Genomic DNA, 16,659 nt, shown 5'->3' with positions numbered 1-16,659 from the left:
TCCTCAGTTTCGTTTCTTTTTTTCTAAAGCAAAATACCAAACACGAAATATCACTCTGAAGAGCTCGAGAGTCTATTGGAATTCTATTTACATGAGCTGCCCAGGACATTCAAACATTCAAAAGTAATGGGCCTCAAATGGCAAGAGTCCAAATTGTGGCAGAAACCTTGACCAGAAATTGTTTTTACAAGTAAAGAAATTACATCAAGATTCTCAAGAACCTTGATGATTCAGATGAACAAAAAGATCTCTTGTGGTGAATCGGGTCCACCTTGACCAAAGTAAGGCAAGGATGTCTGATTTTGCTGAGAAGAGGAAAATACCATAACTGTAATTCATCCATCCATTTTCTGATCCGTTGATCCTCACAAGGGTATGCCCAGGACCTTGAGCCATTCTCAAATGTCTTCGGGTAGTAGGCGAGGGACACCCTGAATCGGTTGCCAGCCAATGGCAGGGCACACATAGACAAACAACCATTCACACTTACACCTTGGGAAAATTTAGGGTGTTCCATTAACTTGCCATGCATGTTTGGAATGTGGGAGGAAACCCGAGTACCCGGAGAAAAACTACGCAGGCTCAGGGAGAACATCCAAACTCCACACAGGAAAGCCGGAGCCAGAATCGAACCCTGCACCTCTGCACTGTGAAGCCAACGTTCCAACCATTCACCCACTGTGCCACCCATAATAATAATTCAACCATGTTATATCCATTTCAAATACCGATCCAACAAGTAGAAACCCAAATAGATAAAGCATAACGAGGATTTTTTTAAAAAAAAAGGAATTTTATGGAAAAAAAGGGAGATGGTGGGAGTGAAAGTTGACTGAATTTTAAGCATTGCAGGCCAACTGTTAAACATTACAGCAGTTGGGCAAGGGCCTCACAGGCTGGCGTCAGAGCCTCAAAAAAAGCTTAAGACCTGCAAAGAATACTGTGTTATCATTAAAGTTCTTTAGGCTTAACTTTTCCAAGTCCTCAAAAGTGGACTGAATAAATGCTGTTGCGGGAAGACCACCCTCAAGTTTTCCAGTTGCAACAGAAAAAAAATTCCAGTTCTGCCTCATGCCATCATGGGAGAAAGATGAGGATTGTTTGGATTTTGTATAAATATTTAAGAGTTTTTGTTGTGAGGGATGTCCAGAAGCAAGTGAACTTGGACAGACGCACATTTGATTTGCGATGTTATTTTCAGTTGACTTTGATGCTACTGAAAGCCTCACACAAATTAGTTTCCTCTAATCATTTATGTTGCTCATATTTAAAGAGAGGGAACAGGTGGTCTTGCTGTAGAAGTATAATCTCCTTTCAAGAGAAAAAAAAAGTTCAATTTCATCTGGAACAAGACAAGAACGAGCTTTGTGTGTTGGTCACATTTATTTAAACAAAAATGTGTCTTTTAGGAGGAGCTGGAGGCCGCCACCGCAGCACGTCTGGGCTTGGGGGTGGTACCTTCCCGGAAACCATTCCTGGAAAATTTCAAGAGAAAACAAAAAAAGATGGCACACGATTCAGATAGCTTCCAGAATATGTGGAAAAAGAGTTTCCAAAAGGCGCTTCAATGTGATATTTACATTAATTTGAGACAAATGCCCGTACTAGGCACCTCTCGTGATGTTTAACTTGCCTCAGAGACTTGAAAAGGAATCACTCTGATTTCATATGTTCAGACATTTATTGTTCACCATCATTGGCAAGAATCGCTGATAAACATCATTGTGGTAAAAGGTAGTCACATTTCGATTCGACCAATTCCCTAAAATGATAGCTGACATTGACTGAAACGACAGCGAATGCAGTCCTTTAACCAAATATAAATTTGAATATATTGTACTCGGTTGAGCCATCACTTCAAACCACTGTAATTTCAGTTTTACAGATGCCACCGAATTCCCGTGGTAAAAGTATTACTTATTCATCTCAAGGGGATGACAAACCTGAAAATGACACCACAGTTGCTCGGGTAACAACCAATCACGGCTCAACTTGCCAATGTTACCCGAACAAACTCCGACAAGTGAGTTGTGATTGGTCGTTACCCTAGCAACATCAATGTTATTTTCATTCGACATCAAAAGACATAAAGAATTGGATTTTGCCACTTGATTCATATTCCATAAATGCAGTATTAATCAGAATAGCGTGTTTAGACTAGTGAGGCCGAACACTGATCAAGTACTGCTTAACTATCAATGTCCCATGTGAGTTAATCTTACCTGAACCGACGGTGCACAACCTTGAGGTGCCTCAGACGACCAGTGCCAGTGGTGTTCCTCCTCTTGGCCTTTGCGCTCCAGTTGTCTAGAAAACAAATCAATTTTTAAAAAATTAAGTGTCTAGTCTGTCATTTATTTTCACAAGTCACCCCATAGCTCTCCACGTAAGAAAAAAATGTCAACTTACACTTTCTCTTGCGCTTCTCGGGGTAGCCACACTTCCCACAGGAGGACTTCTGCAGGTGGTAGGCTTTTGAGCCACAACGACGGCACAGGGTGTGCGTCTTGTTCCTGCGCTTACCGAAAGAGGATGTTCCCTTCGTCTAGAAGATGACAATTAAAAATGAATTGGCACCAAATCCCAAGCGCCTCACTACCAGTCCAGCTCTGGAGGTCTTGTCTCAGTTGAAGGAATGATTGAATCATATAGTATTCATTGGTTCAGACATTTTAGAACATCACAGACAAGACTAGATGCAATTGAAACGTTCCGCGCATCACTGCAACAATGACATGCATCATATTTAGTCCAAAAATAGGACTTTATTCAATTCGAAGACTTTAGTGTGGCCCGAACGTCAATGCTAAGGAGCCGGCTAGCTACTTCCAGAACTAAAACCTTGAAGTTGTCAAATATCCACTTTATTTACAACAAATACATCACTCAAAAAGCAGCTAAGCTTAGCCGACAACTAAACAGTCGTGATCTGTAAGCGATGAGCTGCACGCTTCCAAGATGTTTCGAGATTTTAGCTGTACAGCATTGCCAGCTTACCATTGTCGCACAGCGGCCGAGGGATAAGAGACCGGAAGAGAGGCCAGCGCGCTCTCAAATTACATCCGTGCTTGTTTCTGTGTCACGCCGAAAAGGGTCCGTTGTTCAAATTGTTGCTTTTGTTTTAAACTAATAATCTACCCATAAAACATTTTTTATATTACACACTCATTATCAAATACTGAAATGAGGCAAAACGGAGCCAGTGTGTAGCGCCAAGTCCATGTTATTTGTTGAAAACATTTCAACAAATAACTAGTTCCCATTTCTGAAGTTGTGTTGTCATATAAACTGTGTGTGTGTGTGTGTGTGTGTGTGTGGGTGTGTGTGTGTGTGTGTGTGTGTGTGTGTGTGTGTGTGTGTATATATATATATATATCACAATTATATTTATCAACAAAAACTAACAGTCACATTTTATGAAGAGGCAACGTCTTGAACTGCAATTTATTCGAGATATTTAAAATAAATTAATACACTAGAGTACACAACGCAATGGGACTGTGACAAAATAAACCTCAAAACAGTGCCTATTTTTTTTTGTTTAATTTCTTTAACTGGTACAAAATATCCACCTAAAAATATACAAAATGCAGCAAAAAAATATCAAGTATTGTGCAGTCTTGTTCGCCATCAAGTTCCAATGACCAGGGAACGGGCAGGCAACTTGTTGAGCATTTGAAGCTACAATTAAAGATTGCTTGTCCTCCAGTGAGATTTTGCGAAAAAGCTCGTGAGCTGGTCAAAAATCCCACCCCCCTAAAGTGAATTGAAAAGAAATAGCAGCCAAAAAACAAACAAACAAAAGTGAATAAATAAATAAACAAATAAATAAATAAATAGAACAGGCTTTTGTTGCCTTTGCTTTTCATCCATCCCCTTCCCTCAGCGTTTTTTCTTATTTACGGTTGTGGCTGAACTGGCGCCTATCCAAGCTGACTTTGAGCAAGAGGCAAGATTCACCTTGGACTGATTGCCAGCCAATCGCAAGGAGCAAGGGGACAAACAACCATTCACACTCAAACAACAAACTTTTTTTTGTGTCTTTTTTTTTTTTTTTTGGTCAAACATCAGAATCATTGCCATGAGAAAACACAGCGTCTCAAAAAGGTCCAACTTTGTCACAACTTGACAATCAGTCCATCAGCTATGCGCCAAAAAGAATGCGGGAAGGACCAGTACCTAAAACAAATGTGACATGCAGAAGTATCATAAATAAAAACAAAATACTGCATTTGGCTAGCGCAGTGTTTCGTATTCTATGGCGCAGTGATTCCCAGCAACTTTGCCAGATCACCAGGTGTTGATTATTTTTATGTTCATCTATGCCAGCGCCATATATTTACAGGCAGACAAATTCCACTACATGGCTGAAGGTAGAGTTGACCTGTGTATCCATTCATAAAAGAGAATAATAACTTTGTGGCAAGTAACTTTGTAAGTAATTTGAGGAATCATATTTTCAGTATACAGCTCTCGAAAATTGCAGGTTTCTCTGAATATGCAAGTATGTGTGAGTTAAATTAACATGTTGGTTGTATTCTATAAACTGAGGCAAAAACTGCCAAATTCCCAAATATAAATACTGTAATTTGAATGATCTATATGTAGACAACTGATCAAAATGCCCCCCAAAAAAGTCCCATATTTTTAAATTTTTTGGGGGGCGTGCGGTGAGATTTTCTCCAGTAAAATAGGTGCCTAGCCTTAACAGAGGTTGGGAATCACTGCACTAACGTCACCAGCATTTAAAGGTCAGACTGGTTGACTACAAACAAACAAATGATCATTTCAAAGTGTTTTATTTTTGATTTCAATCTAATTTCAAAGGGGAACTCACGGCAAAAAGAAAAATCTTTGCAATACTACAGTATGTGCCCCCACTAATCTAAACACGGTACTGTATTATGATTAACATTGTGTTTGTGCAATAAGAGTTGAGATGATTAATACATCCATTTTCATCAAACGCAGGACACTGCCATTTTGTCCTGTCTTCCTCTGCTGTCGACTGAAATTCACATTAAAATGCGAGCCTAAAGGCAGTTTGGCGTCAATTTTTATTGCGTGAATGCAATATTGACCGAAATACCATGTTCATACTAGTCGGGTCACCTAAAATTGCAAAGGAAATGTTTGGCTTCAGTTCCCCTTTAAGACGATGCAATTTTGGAGCATTGAGTCTGAACACGTCATACGACTATTTGGGTCCGGCCCAAGAGCCCTAAAATGAACAGAGGTGCCGAGCATCCGTGTGTCACTTCCTGCGCGCGCTGCCGGGCCTCTTGGCCTGCCACAAGTGGTTGTGGATGGTCAGCGCGTCCACGCTGACCGATACCGACTTGGCTGGGATGACGTTGAACTGCTTGCGGTCCGAGCTGTACTTGTAGAGCCGGTCGATCATCTTGTGGCCGATGGCGCGCGGCCCCGTGCCGGTGAACTTGACGATGTCCTCCGTCTCCGGTGAGTACGAGTACACTGCTCGGAACTGGCAGCCGCCGTCGCGGAAGAGGATGATCAGGTGGTTGGACTCGCATTTTTCGAGCTCCTGTGAAATACCAGAACAAAGACACCAGCCTGATCGATGGAGTGATCGATCACCCGACAGAGCAAAATTCAGTTTCATCACACTGACCTCCAGAAGGACATTCTTCTGGGCCTCGTTCACCTTTCCAGCCAGGCAACAGTGTGCGATGGCATTGATGATGATGGGCTTGTTAGACTTGGAGCTCGGCTCTTTGAAAAGCTTGGGCCCTTGGACCAATGATGAACAAGCAAAAGTTAAAATGGGCTATGCTATCGGCTAGCCAGCCAGAAAGCTAGCGAGCTATCTAGAAAAGGATGCACCTGGTCTGAGCTAGTGAGGATTTATGGCACTGACAGGCGCAAAACCAACCTGGGTTATAACTTTGGGAACGGTATAGGAAGGGGTCCTGGTTAAAGAAAGCCAATTTAAACTAAAAAGAAAAACATTTATAGAGGCAGAAGCAACAGCCAAAATGTGCAATTATACTCTCTTTCCTTGTTCAATAGATCGTTTTCAAATAATCAAATTGGATCTTTCATTGGTTGAAGTCATTCGTTACTGTCGACGCAAAGAACGAATCGGGATTTTGAGGGCGAGTCCGAGTCCTAAGAGAAAGATTTCTCGTGTTCTGATGTCAAAAACTACATTTACATATTTCACTCCACCAGTGCTCACCATTGTAGTCAGTTGACATGATGGAGGAGGCGACGGAACCACTCTCCCAGTCGCGCTCCATGTTCCTGCTGGAGGTTCGGCTCAGCACAGGGAAAGAATCCATGGAGCAGACCGACTCAGCCCTGCGCGACAAACTCGGGTTTACACTCCGGGTCCAAGTGCCAAATTCTGATTTAACGCCGATTCGAAACGTAAATAGTTTTGATAAAACATTCAAAAAACGCCTGATTCCAATTTGAAGCTAACCGATTCTCGGCATCTCACCTCTGCGTCTCCATCTCTCCAGAAATGACGCTGTCCGCCTCTGTGGCCAAAGACAATGTGGATCCTCGAAAGCCGCAGCTCAAATCAGCTAAAAGTAGTCATGAGATATTTTTTAAAGCGGTTTTCATTCATGTCCATCTTGAATACGCCGCTACAGTACGTCATCAAACATGCTACATACGCGTGGCGGATCCTTTAGAGGGGCTGCTGAACTCGCCGCGTTGCGATGATTTGGGTCTACTTCTGCGGGATTTGAACCTGGGCCTCGGTTTAACCTGACCCTGTTCTTCCAACAACGCCTGCTGCTTCCGGCGTAGGTATTCCTGCTTAATCAGTTCTCGTCTGGCCTTCTCCTCCTCTTTACGAACGCGCTCCTCCTCCGCCTTCCGCCTACAAGGGAGCAGATCAACATTTCCCCCGCACAGACGTTGGATTTGCAAAAGCGTACCTGGCCTCGTCCCGCTTGAGCTCACTGTCGGCTTCCTGCTGCTGCTTGCGTAGCCTGGCCTCCTCGGCTTTGCGCTGCTGTTTGAGCATGAAGGCGGCGCGACGTTTGGCCATCTCGTCGTCGGCCTTCTCGTCATCCTGGAAAAAAAGAGTCGAGTGTGTCTGGGTTAAAAAAAAAAAAAAGATTGTGAAACACAGCATTAGACCACCAAGACACTTCAACGTCACCTTAAAGAAGAAGCCGAGCACATTCTTTTGCTCGCCGCTTGTGCTGTTGGCGCTCGCACCCTCCTCAGGGACCTTCAGCTCTGACAGGTCAACCTCGATCAGCAGGCCTTTTCCCTTGGTGCTGTCGTCTCCAACCGCAGATTCTGTCCCTGAGATGTCCACCTTGTCGTCTTCCGCACAGCGTGATCGAGTGATGGAGGTGTCAGAGGTCGCTGGGTCCTCTGACTGAGTTTTGACGGGAGATAGATCGGGTTCCTCTCTGGCGCAGCCCTGGTCGTTTTGGATTCTGAAGGTTGTGCGTCTTCTGAAGTTTCGATCCAACCTGGCGGTTTCAGCATCCTGGCTTACCGCGCCAGCCTTTTCCTTGGGAGAGGGCGCGGCTTCAGCGTCAAGCGCCCTGTCGTTCTTGTGCTTCGGCTCGGAGGCTTTGCTTCGCTGGCTGGAGCTCAGCTTGGGAGGACGGCGAGTGGGGGTACAACCGCTGTCGGTGAGGTCCACAAAATGGACGGCGAAAGATCTGGGGTCTGAGGTGGGGGATTCTGTTGTGGTTGGAGTTGGTTTCCGGTCTGGCTCTTTCGATTCCAAAGATGGGGCTCCGTTCTTCTTCATTAACAAGTCTTGTTGCAACGACAGCTGTGTCATCTGCTGTTGGATGACACTGATGGCCTCGTTGAGGAGATCTATGGAGCGCGAGCGCTCACTCCCATCCGATTCCGAGATGCCATCCCGTGCCGAGGTGTTGAACCGGTTATCTCGATTCCCTTCTGCCTGTGCCTGCACCTTCAAAACCTCAAGACAGGAGTCATCCTTGCAGCAGGCACTCTTCGCTTTCTGAGCGGCAGACAGATCGTCCGAAGGCGAATGTTTGAGAGGAAGAGGGAGTGTGTCGCTCCTCCCTTCGCCCTTCTTCACGATGTTCAAGAACGCGGCTTTGCCCAGTTTCAGTCGCTGCCGCGCCGACAAGGTCTCCATCTTCTTCTTTTGGTGCTCAATAGCGCGCCTTTGCTCCTCCAGCTGCATGTGGAGCTGCAGCAGCTCTGAAGGCACTACTGGAGGACTCACCGTTTTCCTCGCAGCAGAGGTGGAGTCCATCCCGGGCCGTCCGGGGCTACCTTCGCTCTTTAGCTGCCACGGAGAGCAAGGAATACTCTCCGAATGGTCAGGCGTCGTCTTCTGCGAACTGCTAGTGCTGCAGAACCCGTCACGGAGGTTGAGCTTAAGCAGCTTTCTTTCGGCAAAGCTGGTCATCCTGACACTGGCGCTGCCCGAAGCGCTGCAGCTGCTTGCGCAGGACACGGTGCTGAGGCAGGGACTGGAACGCCCACTCCAATCTTCTTTGTCATCTCGTTCCCTCAGCTTCAGGTCTTCTCTCAGCTTAAAAGACTCAACCTCTGAGAATTCCCGCGGTAAACCAATCCCCTTTCGACTGCCCGCCTCAATCATCTCCACATCCTCGTCATCTTCCTCAAAATCGGCAATGTCCGAGTCAGAATCCTGTCCTATTTCCGCATCAGAGGAAAGATGACTGTGACACTCAGACTCTCCGGACAAGTGAAGGTAGAAGCCTTGCGGCGGTGTCCTCTCAGAAAGTGAAGTGTGTGTCAAGCCTTCGCGGGTGGGGCCGGACTTTACCACAGGTACGGGTTTAAATTTAAATCTACCGCATTCAGACAATGGTGATTTCGGGTGTGATTTGTGTGGAATATGCGTGGTGGCTATTTTCACGCCAGATATCCCTGACCTGCAGCGACTCTCCCCGCTCTCCTCCTCCTTGTTCAGGCTGATGCTCTTCTCTTTGGCTGGCTTTGGGACGGCAGGCATCAGAGGCTCGAGGTAGTAGCTGTCCGTCTGCAAGTCCGGGGTTAAGACGTCCATCTTGACTGGATTAGAAACTCTCCGGGATGAGGTTGCGTAGGCGATTTCCAATTCATCCAGCTCCATGTCGCCCCTGAGTGGACGTCGGGGGCAGGCAGCGGGGTGGATGACAGCGACCAACTCCTCTTCTTCTAAGATCTCCTCCTCATCCTCAACGTGAATATGGCTAAGGAGGCTTTGCCCGCTCAGTCTGTGTTGATGCAGCGGGCGAGCTGAACCCCCGAGAATGTGGCCGGGTGTCATAACGGCAGAGGCTGAACCGTTTTTGCTGATGGAGCGAACCACGCTGATGTTGTCTGCGTCATCTTCATGAGTGGGGAAATGCAAGGCGTAAGGTGCCGGCTGGGAGAAGGGCCTAGGGAGAGATACGAGATCATTACATAAGCAAATTCTTCACACAGATCTTGTACTGGAATGCACTGGATCAGGCAGATGTACCTAATGAAGTGCCCGTGAGAGCAAAATGTGAACGCTCACCTCTGCCTCCTCTCTGGCCAGACCTGTGAGAAACTCTGAGGCTTCTCCTCTTTACATGCCAGGGAGCTACGCAGAATCCTCACTAAGATATAATGACAACAATAATCTTACGTCAAAATAAAATCATTCTATCCGATCTAAAAATACACATCTGCAGGCCATGATCATACATTACCTGGAGCATCATCCTCAACTCCCCTCTGTCGTCTTTGAGGCACTGAAGAGCGAGGAGAGATGGAAGTGCTCGGTACCGTGCTGTAAGAAAAAAAAAATCATCTGTTGTTAATTAACTCATTCACTCCCAAAGACTTTTTTAAACGTCTTTTCAGACTTGGTCCAGAATTGGCTGGTACTGAATGAGTTAAATAAAATGAGCTGTCAAAGTGGTATGAGCAAGTTAAAGATATTTGGGGAAAAAAATGTACCTAAAGTCCGGGCTTGAAGGCGTGGTCAACATTGCAGCAGCACTTGATGTCGTGGGGAAAGTACGTTTGGTAACATCGACGGCTGGGTGGGATCGAGAGGTCTTAGGCCGCAGAAGCATTCTTGCTGTAAAAAATGCGGCGTAAAACTTGAGTTTGAACCTTGTTTAATGAGAAAAATTAGCCTTAAAAATTGGCCGTAGAAGCAGAAAGTAGGTTTTACCATCTCTGATTTCCTTCAGGTCTTTGGGCTGTACAAAGTCGGGCTTCACAACCTCAAACCACCAGAACAGCTCGGCGATGAACACCATCACGTTATTCTGCGTGAGGAGGCAAAGAAAGGTTAGTGGTGCTGTCTGAAAACTAGTCTGCATCTGCCCATATGTTCATCCATTAATAAAATGGCAAGCAATCATTCCTACTTGTACCTATGACCAATTTATACCTCTACCGTGATGAAATGTTTTATTTTTCTCCATATTTTTTTGGCATGTTCTCTCAAGTGGAAATGTCACAAACTGTTTTTCAGGTTTTCCATAACATGTGGGAGCTCTGCTCATGTTTGCATGTGTGTTTTTGCCTCACCCTCAGCATCGGAGGACAATACAGCATGTCCTCTGGCTTCAGATAGAAGCACTTGTTCAAGTATTCATTTGAAAACTCCTTCAGCAGATGGATGTTGTACACGCTGTCAGCTACGGAGGCCACATCCTTCAGGCAGATATCTGAAATTTAGGACAAGAGAATGGACCATCATCGGCACACAACCACTTGAACACTCGGTGGTGGGATAACAGCTTCAAACGTACTTTCAAGTCGAATGAGTTCGGGGCAGTAGAAGTGGATCAGGGTCAGAAGAGCAGCGCCGTCGCACACGTCTGCACACAGGTCGTCCACGAGGGAGAAGCGCTGAAGTGTCCGACCTGAGAGGTGATCCCAGCGATAACGCACCTGGACAGCCGCAATATTTTCACATTTAATTCCAAAAAAAAAGAATGCTTTAATTCTCTAAAAAGACAGAACTACATTCCTGAAAACATACGCCATTTTGTTGAATGAGAAAAATGGGACTTTATTCTGTATAGCTCCTTCACATTGCGTTGGAAAATCTTACCTGCTGATGATTTGGTGAGTCCAACAGGTGCTGCTTCATCTTCATCTCTTTTTCAGAGATAGCGTTCATCTTTGTGTTGACCTTTAGTTGAAGAGAAAAAAAAAAATTGCACATAAAATACAAACACAACAGCTTGTTGTTTGTTTGTTTTTTTTTTTGTTCCTTTTTACCTTGTTGATCCAAAGAACCATGGCATCTTCCAGATCCAACGGATGCTCCTTGGAGGGGATGAAATTGGAGAATCGCTTGACACTGGATACCACCTTCTCCACACTGATCATCTCCATCGTGTAGGCCATCATGAGGGAATCGATCAGGTGCATGTGGCAACTCTACACATTTTTTTGGGCGTTTAAAAAAAAAAAAAAAGACTCATAAAAGTCATTGAGGCCCACGTGCCCGTTACCCCAGCACTATATCTTGCTTGCAGCACGATTACACCCTATTGCAACATGTTGCCGTGTGATTTCCAGCCTCTGTAAATCAACCTCAACGTACCATCTTGAGGGGGGTCGTGCTGAGATCCAGAGCCGAGACGTGTACATCGTCCGAGTCCCGCACTTGGACGCCCCTGGCGGACAGAGCCTGGAGTACAGATTGATGGCTTCGAAGTGAAGCGGCTTGTTCTGCGCGCAAGATTAGTCCGCACACCCGGCAGTAGATCTCTCCGGACAGCAGCAGATGAATGACAGGGGGCTTGATGTGCTCCTGATCATACTGGTCCGTGTAAAAAGGGTCCTTCAGGTCATCTGGGACGTGGTCTGCTGGTGAGAAGCACGCGGTTATGATTCGTGAATCAAATCAAGTCATACAACACATACACATTCAAAAAAATTGAGAGATAAGCTTTTTATGTCGAAATGGAGTGAAGCCTGGGTTGTTCCAGAGAGTCTTTGCTGTAAGTGAAAGCACCCTCCCTCCCCTCCTCTGAAAACAAATAATCTATAAAATATTTAGGTTTAGGGATTGCTACACATGTTACATAAGGGAGAACCAGATGGGCTGCACTGGAAGCTAATACATTTAACAGGCTAAAGTGAAACGAGGCAAACATCAAAAAAAAAGTAGCAGGCCAGCAGCCTTTGAACCAATAAGCCAACAAGACTTAGAGGTGATTAAAAAGCTGATGTTGTGCCGGCCCACCTGCTCGTGCGCCAAGACGTGGGGCGGTTATTTTAGTACACCTTGAAGACGCTAATCCACACGTACTTTGTTAGTAGACACGTGGCCAGGCAGTCAGTAGTGTTATCATATTGAACACCATTAAAGTACCCTTTTCCTAAGATGATCAGCTTTGATTGAGGTATTGATTGGACCTGATTTACACAGAGGACAGCAACCTTTGGGGAAAAAGCCTTCTAAGGTGGCCAGTGTGAAAAGGGTTCTCGGAAAGGTATTAACAGCCTTGTAGATAGGAATGAAATGTCAATTTGGGGTCAAGCTGATTTTTTTTTTTTTTATTTTTTATCCAATTGGGGCACCGGGGCTCCTATTTATGAGGGCATCAGAGCTTGTTTTGGCCTTCCTCCATCGGTAGGCTCCTCCAGACAAATTTCTTTTACTCTGCCACTTTCGTAGCCTCCGCTGCACTCTTGATGTCCCTGCTGGTTGCCATGGTGACGGCAAAGCCGGTCTTGTTTCAAACCCGCGACCCCCCATAATCACCGGTTTGCGTTTTGTGGTGGGTGCTCAGCTGTGAGGAGGATGAACTGAGCGTACGCTGAATACATTTGAAATGTAAGACTAATGTTTGGCTGATCAGGCGAGTGTGTGTCTTCACCTTCAATGCCATTAATCACTTAAGCATGTGACACTCTCACCAGTGCAGAATTGCTCCTTAATCTAATGAGTGTTTGGGCCTTGGCACACACGCTCTCACTAAATGTCAGCGGGGAATGTGTGTTTAAAAAAAAAAAAACACCGTTGCATTGACATTATTTCATCTCATTTGAGGATTTCGCTCAGGTCACAGAAACAAGAGTTGATTGGAGTCACGATGGTAAACTGTTTTGCTCATCCAACCAAGAGCGTCATCAACAGTAGAAATATTGTGCGTGTCACAGCTGCTGCTGGGTTCCGACAGACACCTTTTGACACACTCAATCGATCGGGCGAGCGGAGAAGGAAAACAAGCGAAGTGGTTCCTCTGCGCTGCCGACACAGCTGACGTCAGGACGAACCAATCAGATTAAGGGATGCTCAGCAGGGGTTGCTGTTCATTAGGGATCGACGCCCTGGCACACGGGAGTGGGCCCTCAGATGGAATGTGACCATTTGCACAACAAGTGATTCCGAATGCCAAATAATCTGTGGTAAAGCTAGCGTCAGATGGATGACGCAGGGTTGCATAGAGTCCCAGCAAACACTTGCACAGTCAGTGTGAGTTTTATTATTTTTTTTACAAAGAGCGAGGATTGACTTGAAGCTCTCCCCCACCCCCCTCCCCTTTCAGTGTAGTCACATAGAGTGACACAAAAACCCACTTCAAAGTGAAGGGGTAGTTTCCACACACGAGCCTGGCGATGTGGAGCAGTTTTAGCGCAGGGAGTGGCGCTGGCGAGGCTAGTGACCTGTGTATAAAAGCCTTTGGCACGTCATGAGAGGCGAGCGTGAATGTCTGCCCACAGGATGAAGCGTGTACAGTGGCTTTGTTCGCAGTGGATTCAAATTTACTTTCTTGTGTGTTTGCAATGATCTTTCATAGACGTTTTTTTTTGCCGGTACATCTGTAAAGCTGATATTCACGATGGACTTCAAAGAGAGAGTACAAAAAATGTTTCGAACACTATACATATTCATCTTTATGTGCCCTGCGATTCAACCAGCCCAATGTCTGTCTCTCGCTAAAGGGCATCTTAAGTTTATGGCAGACTCTAAATTGTTTATAGGCAATGAATATCAGTGTGAATTAATTTTTCGGTCTATATGTGCCCTACAGTTGAACGGTAACTAACCCAAATTCCTACCCTAATAAAGTCTAGAAAATGGATGGCTGGCGGATATTTGAAAGCTGATCAAAGTTATTTTTCACTACAAAGTGGTGGGCCATTCACTTAACTGAAGAGCTCCGCAGCATACTGGCCAAGCGGAGTCAAGACTATTTGCCCGGTTCAAACGGCCATGTCTTATGATTCACTAAATTGCAAAATATTACATTCACTTGCATGCCCTTGTGAGTGTAAAAAGCCTGAGCGGCAAAAGAACAAGAGGATGTCTTACCAACTCCATAAGCTTTGGCCAGCAGCCATCTGAGATTTGCTTCTATTTTGGCCCTGGCAGAGTCGTACAGATCCTGTGGTACCACCAAAACTTCCAAGTCTCCTTCTCTTCCTACATGGCCATCCTCCGCTGCTCTCCTTCTGGTGCTGCACCCCTGCCCGGCACTCACCTCCGCGTCCATGCTGAAACAAAAACACATACAGTTCAATTGTTTTTTGTTTTGTACTTGGTTGCAAGAAGCAATGTACATAGATTGATGAAACAATAAGAAAACGCATGGGGGTGGTGGAAGTGGGGAACTTGAGTTGTCAGACTCTTTTAAGTCACCATCTTTTTTCCACACACACAAAAAAAAATCACACACAGAAAAAAAATCGATTTTTGCGGAACCCATCATCCAATTTTCCAAATTATTGTTGAGCAGTTTTCAGTTTGAAGTGGCCATTCTAACCACACTCCGTATTTTGACAGATTCTCTTTAAATGCTATTCTCAACTTTGGCTGCCTGTAACCAACGCAATAAAAGGCTACAATATGCACACATTTTATTTGCAATAGTTTGAACAAATTCACCATCCATCCAGCCATTTTCTATACCGCTTACCCCCATTAGGGTTGTAGGTCAACCGGAGCCTATCCCAGTTGACTTTGGGCGAGACAGATCGTACAACCTGGACAGGTCGTCACCCAATCACAGGACACGTACAGACAAACAAGCATTCACATTCATAAGAAGGATAATTTTGAGTCTGCAATTGACCTAGCGCGCATGTTTTTGAAATGTGAAAAGAAGCCAGAAGACTTGCAGAAAACCCACGCAAGCACGGGGAGAACATTTACACTCTACACAGGAAGATTTGAGCCCCGACCTTTTAACTGTAGATGAATGTGCTAACTTTTCAGTAAAATAAAGAAATAAATACACTAAGAATTTAATTATGGTTTTAACATCCAATCCAGTGTGTCACTCATATAAATCCATCTGTAAAACCAACCCAAAATTTTCCATTCATACCTCAGATTTTCTTCACATTTTGAATTGTAGAACAGAGCAAAACATTTTTTAAAACTCTTAATTAGAGACATGTAGATTACCCAACTTTCGGCTATTTGGAAACAATTATCCTTGAAAGTACACGGATGCTTATTTTAAGTTTGCATTTTTACAGTAATTGGATCAAAATTCATGATGTGGATGTGCTAAAACACGTCCTAACAACACCGGATCGAATAAATAATAATTTAATAACAGAATATAAATAGTGGCTAATAAATTAATATCTACTGTATGCATATGACGGCGTGACGTAATCAGAACCCACATGTAAAGGCCTGCCCGGTGTTGTAAAAAAATGCATCAAAGTTACGAAAAAATGTACAGGATTTTTCAGACTACGTCCAGCTGCTGGTGCTTTCATTTCATTCAGAGGAAAATTGACACCATTACAAAATGAAAATGTATTGTGGGTTTATTAGCTTCCGTTCCAAATGCAGAGCACTTAGCATGCTGCTGTCATTAGCCGTCTCCAGACAGGTTGACCGGTGAAAGGCGGCTAATGATCGACACTTCAAGCCCCCACGAAGGAAGACGAAGCTCACCTTTACGGGCACATTGGCTCCATCCCCTTTCGTGTTTGCGTCTTGGGTTGTTACAGGAGCGTACAGGCTGGCTGGGCAAGTGGCGAGATAACGGAGGAGACCAAAGACTCCTCCGAGCTCTCCTCCCCGCCCCGCGCGGCACAAATCTCTCCGGCCTCTCAGGATAACGCCGGTTAATCCCACGGTAATAAATGAAACCAAATCCGTTTGGCAAACCACGCGAGGTCGGCATTCGAGGGAAAAGCACGAGTAATGTCCAAACGCTAATTCAAATTCGCTGGCATCGCTGCTGCCAGTGCTGCTGAGGGTGGGTGGAGTAAAACGGTTGTCGGAGCTTGTCTCTATGGGGACGGGAGAGCAGAGTCCTCCAGCCACGGATGCGGTACAACATTTGGCCGGCTTGGGGGCGATGTCGGTCAGTGAAGGCCGACAGATGCCCGGCAACAGACGTGTGTTCAGATAGATAGAAAGTCCTGTTTTGTGAATTCAGAGGTTTTGTTTTGAAATAATCACTGGGGGGAAATGTGCAAAGACTGATAACCGTGTAGCGGGGGTTTATACGTCGTGAACACGCGTCTCACTCATCGTTATTCAAGTTATAGATGTTTCCTTTTGCTGTCGGCCTCTTTCGTTAGAGGGTCACCATGGCCCACGATTAGTTTTTGAAAATAAAAATGTTTACTGCAGCTGAGCAGATCTATAAAGGACACAAAATGCAGCCCCTTCTGACTCTGTCTGGAATGTAACGTAATGTAACGTTACAGATATCTTGAATGAAAATTCCTGTCATTAAAAATGTCAGACCAAGTAGTCAG

General features: G+C 45.1%; 2 protein-coding genes across 3 annotated transcripts; both read right to left on the bottom strand.

Moving 5' to 3' along the window:
* Window positions 1-1,363: 1,363 nt before the first annotated feature.
* Window positions 1,364-3,103, bottom strand: rpl37 (ribosomal protein L37). The gene is made up of 4 exons (XM_019877669.1): window positions 2,998-3,103; window positions 2,410-2,545; window positions 2,223-2,307; window positions 1,364-1,475 (listed from the first exon to the last, which is right to left on the bottom strand). The coding sequence occupies exons 1-4, from the start codon at window positions 2,998-3,000 to the stop codon at window positions 1,406-1,408; spliced, it is 294 nt and encodes a 97-aa protein (XP_019733228.1). The 5' UTR covers window positions 3,001-3,103; the 3' UTR covers window positions 1,364-1,405.
* A 1,022-nt stretch (window positions 3,104-4,125) lies between these two features.
* LOC109520444 (calmodulin-regulated spectrin-associated protein 1-B-like) lies at window positions 4,126-16,256 on the bottom strand. Of its 2 annotated transcripts, none has more exons than XM_019877670.1 (18): window positions 15,845-16,256; window positions 14,246-14,427; window positions 11,525-11,790; window positions 11,197-11,358; window positions 11,027-11,107; window positions 10,722-10,863; window positions 10,498-10,637; window positions 10,136-10,232; window positions 9,916-10,039; window positions 9,666-9,745; window positions 9,491-9,572; window positions 7,139-9,368; window positions 6,912-7,048; window positions 6,645-6,853; window positions 6,464-6,551; window positions 6,200-6,321; window positions 5,633-5,751; window positions 4,126-5,545 (listed from the first exon to the last, which is right to left on the bottom strand). In XM_019877670.1, the coding sequence occupies exons 2-18, from the start codon at window positions 14,424-14,426 to the stop codon at window positions 5,255-5,257; spliced, it is 4,551 nt and encodes a 1,516-aa protein (XP_019733229.1). In that variant the 5' UTR covers window position 14,427; window positions 15,845-16,256; the 3' UTR covers window positions 4,126-5,254. The 2 variants fall into 2 exon arrangements, with proteins under 2 accessions (XP_019733229.1, XP_019733230.1); XM_019877671.1 differs by having other exon boundaries at window positions 11,525-11,787.
* Window positions 16,257-16,659: the final 403 nt, after the last annotated feature.

The sequence above is a fragment of the Hippocampus comes genome, unplaced genomic scaffold (genome assembly GCF_001891065.2).
Source record: "Hippocampus comes isolate QL1 unplaced genomic scaffold, H_comes_QL1_v1.1 scaffold376, whole genome shotgun sequence".
NCBI classification, from domain to species: Eukaryota; Metazoa; Chordata; class Actinopteri; order Syngnathiformes; family Syngnathidae; genus Hippocampus; species Hippocampus comes.
This window is presented reverse-complemented; position numbering and strand designations above follow the sequence as displayed.

What these genes read in the sequence shown, in the direction of transcription:
- LOC109520444 (XM_019877670.1), bottom strand. Translation starts at nt 14,426, where the DNA reads ATGGACGCGGAGGTGAGTGCCGGGCAGGGGTGCAGCACCAGAAGGAGA. An exon ending in CCTGAAGGAAATCAGAGATG is followed by an intron (nt 10,040 to 10,135) that starts GTAAAACCTACT and finishes CATTTTTTACAG; the next exon opens with CAAGAATGCTTCTGCGGCCT. An exon ending in TGGCCAGAGAGGAGGCAGAG is followed by an intron (nt 9,369 to 9,490) that starts GTGAGCGTTCAC and finishes ATCTCTCCCTAG; the next exon opens with GCCCTTCTCCCAGCCGGCAC.
- rpl37 (XM_019877669.1), bottom strand. An exon ending in CGAGAAGCGCAAGAGAAAGT is followed by an intron (nt 2,308 to 2,409) that starts GTAAGTTGACAT and finishes TTTGTTTTCTAG; the next exon opens with ACAACTGGAGCGCAAAGGCC. An exon ending in GTTGTGCACCGTCGGTTCAG is followed by an intron (nt 1,476 to 2,222) that starts GTAAGATTAACT and finishes GAAATTTTCCAG; the next exon opens with GAATGGTTTCCGGGAAGGTA.